Source organism: Coffea arabica, chromosome 6e, assembly GCF_036785885.1.
Source record: "Coffea arabica cultivar ET-39 chromosome 6e, Coffea Arabica ET-39 HiFi, whole genome shotgun sequence".
NCBI lineage: Eukaryota > Viridiplantae > Streptophyta > Magnoliopsida > Gentianales > Rubiaceae > Coffea > Coffea arabica.
This window is the reverse complement of record NC_092321.1, coordinates 54048192-54054191: the sequence shown is the minus strand read 5'-3', so window position 1 is coordinate 54054191 and position 6000 is coordinate 54048192. Positions and strand designations below refer to the sequence as shown.

General features: G+C 31.4%; 1 protein-coding gene across 1 annotated transcript; it reads left to right on the top strand.

Annotated features, from left to right (window-relative positions):
• Positions 1 to 2757: 2757 nt before the first annotated feature.
• On the top strand, positions 2758 to 5250 carry LOC113697469 (uncharacterized). The gene is made up of 4 exons (XM_027217100.2): positions 2758 to 3475; positions 4029 to 4082; positions 4170 to 4218; positions 5015 to 5250. The coding sequence occupies exons 1-4, from the start codon at positions 3290 to 3292 to the stop codon at positions 5020 to 5022; spliced, it is 297 nt and encodes a 98-aa protein (XP_027072901.1). The 5' UTR covers positions 2758 to 3289; the 3' UTR covers positions 5023 to 5250.
• The last annotated feature ends 750 nt before the right edge of the window (positions 5251 to 6000 follow it).

Here is a 6000-nt window from a genome sequence, read left to right as displayed (position 1 = left end):
CTTATAAGTGATAACTCTAGCATCAGGTCGGATTGGGTCTCTAGTTTTATTGCACAAGGAGGTGGCCCACTCAAACCCAATCAAACTCATTTGACTCGCTGGTCGAATTGAAATTCCATTCAATTTTTTAGTTGACTCGATTTTTCTTTTAAATAACTGGGTCTTTGTTTTTGAAATAAAGTGTGTATATGGTTTTGACAATATTTATATGTTGGATCTTCATTTAAATGTGCATCATACTTTATCACTTGCTTAATTTTTATTTGATAACTAAGTATTTTTTAAATAAACTTGTTTACTTCTTTACTATACAATTAATTCTTTTTAAATTTCAAACTGACATATTTGAGTAGTTAAAGAATTATTTTATTTTTAAACAAAAATAAAATAATAAAAAGTAATGCTATATCTTTGGAAACAAGTGAAAAATTTTGTTTGTATTTCACTATATTATTTATTTATGTAAAAGTATGACAAAATGAAATTAAATCTTCTATTAATATTTATATGTTCATTACATATCTTTCTAAATATAATAACTAATAACTAAAAGCACTTTATTAGCTATTTTATGTGTACTAAAATTACTATTTTGTATTTATAAATATTAAATTAGTACCCATCAATTCAACCAGTGACCCATTGATCCAATCCTTTGCTAGATTCTTTATCGGGTCATATTTAATAACTATGGCTTAAAGTAACAGGAATTATGCTCTTAATATGAGCATTTAATTAAGAGTTCCTCACTTAACTAAGGTTGAGGCATTATGAATTAAAGATCTTAGATTCAAATTTCATTATGTATGTGTTTCATTCATTTGTTTGTCAGTGTTCATTTCATCATTTATAGGTTAGTTTGCAATAACATTGTGTTGCAGTCAGTTAATATTTGATTTGTCTAACTATATGTTAGTGTTCATCCTATTACTAATAGGGTTAGTTTGTACGACGGATTATGGGTTACTTAGATTTCACTCATGTTGAATCCTATTTGGGTTGTATTATATATTTAAAAATTATCTCTAATTTTAAAATAACTTTAAAAAATAACTAATCTTATCTTAATAATATCTGCTTTCTATCAAATTATTACATATAACTATAGTAAAACCTTTTTCAAATCACAGTTATTGAAATCTTATATATCGCATAAATTACTTCCTTTCACCACTATATCGTTAATTAGTATTCAAATTGTTCATCATCTTTTTCCTTAATTTTGAATTAACTTAGTGTAAAAAAGAGAATTAACTATTACACTGACAGATTTACCAAGATTGTTGGAAACTGAATATTTATTAATGAAAAAAAATGGATTGCTGGACCTTTTCTACTTAATTAAATATGAATCTATAGTTCTAAGTTTATGGTCATTATAAGAATTTAAATTATCTAAAAGAATATTTATAAAAAAAAGCATATCTACCAAGTTTTTTATATGGGGTACATCATTTGATGTATACTTTCATATTATAGTGAAAATATATAAACAAACTTTTTAAAATTAATAAATAATTGAACATTTAGAATATATTAATTTTTTAAGTTAATATGACCGAACATGTAGGATTATTGTTAATTTTTGTATTTAAATTATTCATATTTATATAAATTCACAATAAATAAAAAAAAAAGACTGTGCCAAGGTACGGGCAAAATTCTATTTGTTCTTGATAAATGAAAATATCCAATATATCTTGAGTACTATATCATATTTGGTGTGAATTTTAACTGAGACTACGAGTCCCATGTAATTATCTTAGTGTGGCGGGGAAATTACCCAGAATAATTGTATGTAGTAATGGACATTCTTGACTGGAACTAAATGATTGAATCCCAAATGAACGAGCTCATCCCACCTTCATCCAGAACAATCACGGAAATATATCCAGCAGACTTCTGCTCCTAAACAGCATATTTTTCCTTTTATTCTTTTTTTTTTAAAGACAAGTATAGCAAATTTACAGACTCGAATGTTCTGGCCAGTAATCTAAGTCATTTTCAATCTTGGGCAATTGTCCTTTTCAACACAATTTGCACTTCTTTGGATTCTCGGCAGGTGCATGTACAGGTTCTCTGATGTCTGGCTAAGATTTACTTTCATTTTCTAGTCAACAATTAAAGTTGCTTACGAGTATGAAAGCGTGGAAAGTTTTCTTCTGCCGAAATTTGCAAAAAGACAAACTAATGACTTTGAGAACTTTTGAAACCTCAATCAATGATGTAAGGGAGCTACCAAAAGAACGTGACCTTAGGATAAAGATTCTTTACTTGCGTCACAAAACTTGTCTCTAGAAGAAAGGAGTCGAGAAAGAATGAAAGATTCGCATGACCACAAAGTTAACTTTTGGTTGTATTTGGATGGGAGATTTCAAGAATAATGTGAAATTCATTAAAAAATTTTGTCTATGTTGTTTGGATGATTTGAGAGGTCTTTGAATTTGTAATCTACCATGGTAGATTACAAATTCAAAGACCTCTCAAATCATCCACACAATCTAAAGGAACTTGAAAAGCTTTTAAGGCTGTGTTTGGCATCATTGTTTTTTGTGTGTTTTTAACTTTCAGTTGTGTATGGATTCATTGTTTTTCCTACAAATTATTTTTGTCCGTAAAGTTTACAATAACAAACTCTAAAAATAATTTCAAAAATAACTCCAGAAACACAAAATTTCAAAATACATCTAACCAAAAAATAACAAAATAAAATAAATACCCCTACCATCTCTTTTTTCTTCCACCCACCACCACTGGCCATTACTGCCACCATTCCCCCCTTTCACTCCTCCACCTCCACTATCTCCCTTCCTCCTCCTCCCTCTTCCTTCTCCTCTCTTTTCCTCCTCCACTTTTTCCCTCTCTACGATTTGATTGTGGGTTAGGTTGCAGATTTGACCGCAACTAGACCGGACAGCAGGCATATAAAGTTTGTCTTCGGCATGAACTCCCTCCCCTCTCCCTTCTCCCTGCATTTTTTTTCCCTTAAGAAACCTATAACTTTGACACGATTGAAGTTTTTTGATTTGTTTTGTGCTTCCGCCTCATCAAGACAACAACTTTCATGATGTGGAGATAGTTATCCTTGTTGAACTTATCCTTTTATGCAGAAAATATGGTATTGCGAGGCAGTATAATTATGCCTCTTGTATAGATCTTGGCATGGGAGGTTCTCTTGACTTTTTTTTCTTTTTTGTTTTGTTTTGTGGTGCGGGGAGGGTTGGAGGGGTTGCAGGATGGGGTCTTGGTTTGCATTTCTGCAAATGCATGCTGGATTGTCCACTCCTAGATGTCTGAGATTGACAAATTTGATTGTTTTGACTTGTTTTATATGTCAACTGGTCTTCTTTTTTCTCCTTGTAGGTACTGGAAATTGTCCCTCATGGTACATCCGGACAAATGCTCTCATCCACAGGCCCACCAAGCATTTGTGAAGTTAAACAAGGCTTTTAAAGACTTGCAGGATCCAGATAAAGTGAGTGTTGTACAATAGTAGTGCTTCAAGAGAATTTTATTCTATTACTTACTTTTTGTTACATTCTACACGATCTCTGTCTTTTCCTCTCACTCTTGCTCTCCATGGCGTTCTGCTTCAGCTATGTGATGATTTTTCAGTGATGTGGTTTTGATGGAGCATTTGGCCCAAAGTTTTCGTTGAAGGAAAAATAAGGGGAACTATTACGAAACTTAACTTTTTTTTTCTTGCACCTTGTAACACTCTTTTACTTGCTAGAAGTTTTGATTTTTTCAATCTGTCATTTTTTTGAATACATCTAACTAAGCGCCTTTGCCAATGAGTGAAAATTTCATTGACAGTAATAGGGATGAGATAGCTGATAAACGTCAATGGTTGCTTCTACTGTGTTTCATAAGTTGTGCGAATTATTTTTGAGAAGAACCTTGCACGTGTATATATATATCTTTTTATCTGATGTAGTTTCAGGACTTTGTATTTTCTACTGCATGTAACTTTACGTGAAGAAGATTTGATATTGTCTTTTGTTTCCACTTCATCATCTTTTTTATAGCGAAAAGCATTGGATGAGAAAATAAAGCTCAAAGAGGAACAAGAGGAATTCAAGGTACATTTTTTGCAGTGATCTTGGCAATCTCAATGTACTTTCTCCTTTCCAATCGTATTATTGCTAGAAAGGTTATTATCAATACAGGCGGAATTGAAAGCAATGAAAGAAGCTGCACACCGGAAACGTTTACAAGGTAAGTGTTTTTTATTTTTTTTTTGTTTTCTGGGGAATAGTGTGATCACTGTTCTTTTTGGTTGCATAAGAAAATGTGCTGTCTGCCTCTCTCTCTCTCTCTGACATGCATATTTGGTCACCTCACACTTGTGGTGCCTTTACTATTACAACAAGAAAAGATGATAATTTCAATCCATTCCAGAATTTGAATATATTGGGTTTATGTCCAGAACTACATATTTCATCAGGGCAAGGGAACCAATGTGCTTTGCTTTGTCAGACTGAAGGATCACTGGCTCAAAGGATGATTAAATGCAACAAATAACACTTTTTTCTTTTACAATTAAAGAACTCCAAATTGGATCCCAAACTTTTGTTTGGGCCACCAGATTCCTGCCTAATGGAGGGACAGTTGGGGAGTGATAATGCTTTAGAAAAATCATTTAAGAATAATTGGACTAGTGAGACATTACTGATTCTGAATTTCCTTGCACTCAAGATTAATTGAGGCTGCGCTATGTTTCGTTGACTCTAGTTTTTCCAGTAATAGTAGTTGATACTTTATATTGTCTAAAATCAAGTTATGGTACAAAACGATGGAGCTTGCTACTAAGGCTCTCTATGCCCTGTCTCATCTTGCACGATGCTAAGATGTGTGACTAAAAGCTGAAGACTAAAGCTTATTTATGGCTGAGCTATCTTTGCACAGACATTTTTTTCCATATAATTATAGTTGAATTTTGTTCTACATACACTTTCACATAGTCTATTTGTCGCCATGTAGCCTCTTTATAGTATGGCTTTCCATCTTTCAGAAGCATAAAATGTTCGAGAGAAAGCTGAAGACTCAGGACATGTGGTGGATCGATTTTATTGTACATTTTTCACCCTAGTATTTCCTATTGTATGTCTTCTGTATGCAATTATGTTATGGTCGTGAAAAGGAAGTGCACCCTAAAAGGGCCTTTTTACACTGTGACTCATCTTTCACAAGGCTAAAATGTTTTGGCATTAGCTGAAGACTGATACAAGAGTATTTTCTCTTCTTTTATGCTTCGGATGTGCAATTATTATGTCGCAGTTACTTCTAGTTCTTTTAATCATATAGCGGTAAACCTTGTTGTAGTTTACCCCCCAAACTATTTTTGTAGGTGCTTTGCCCCCTTTCATGACATAGTTGGACAAATCTGCCCCTTTTATCTTAAGTATGTTATTTTCCATTATTCCCTGTCATTTTCGTTTTAGATTCTTCCTCTTTATTTTCTTTAAGCATTGTTTAAATTAGCATACTAGATTAATCAAATTTTATTTATTTCTTAATTTCTCATGTCAATATTTTATAAAACAAATCTATGGTATAGAAGACTTTTTTTTCCCCAAATGTTGAAGTCAATATCATTTAAGAAATCGAACTATTCAAATATATAAGAACAAAATCGAGATATTGATTAATCAATTATTAATAGTATTAATAACAAATAAAAAATGAATTACTATTGTTATTTATTCTTATCTTTTTATTTCATTTCAATTAACAATTGTTAACTTTTCTTTCTTACGTGATACATAGTAAGTTACTTTTGTTATAAATAGTTGAGTAATTATAAATTCTAATTGGTTTATAAGTACTTAAATTGTTGAATTACTGGATTAGTATACTTTACGATATAAGCTACATATATATTTTGTAATAACAAAGAATTTATGATGAATTATTAAGAATGAATTTAACAAATAAATGAATTAAAAATATAGTTCAAAAAATATTAAAAATTTTGATGTAGGTCTTTTAACATTGGAG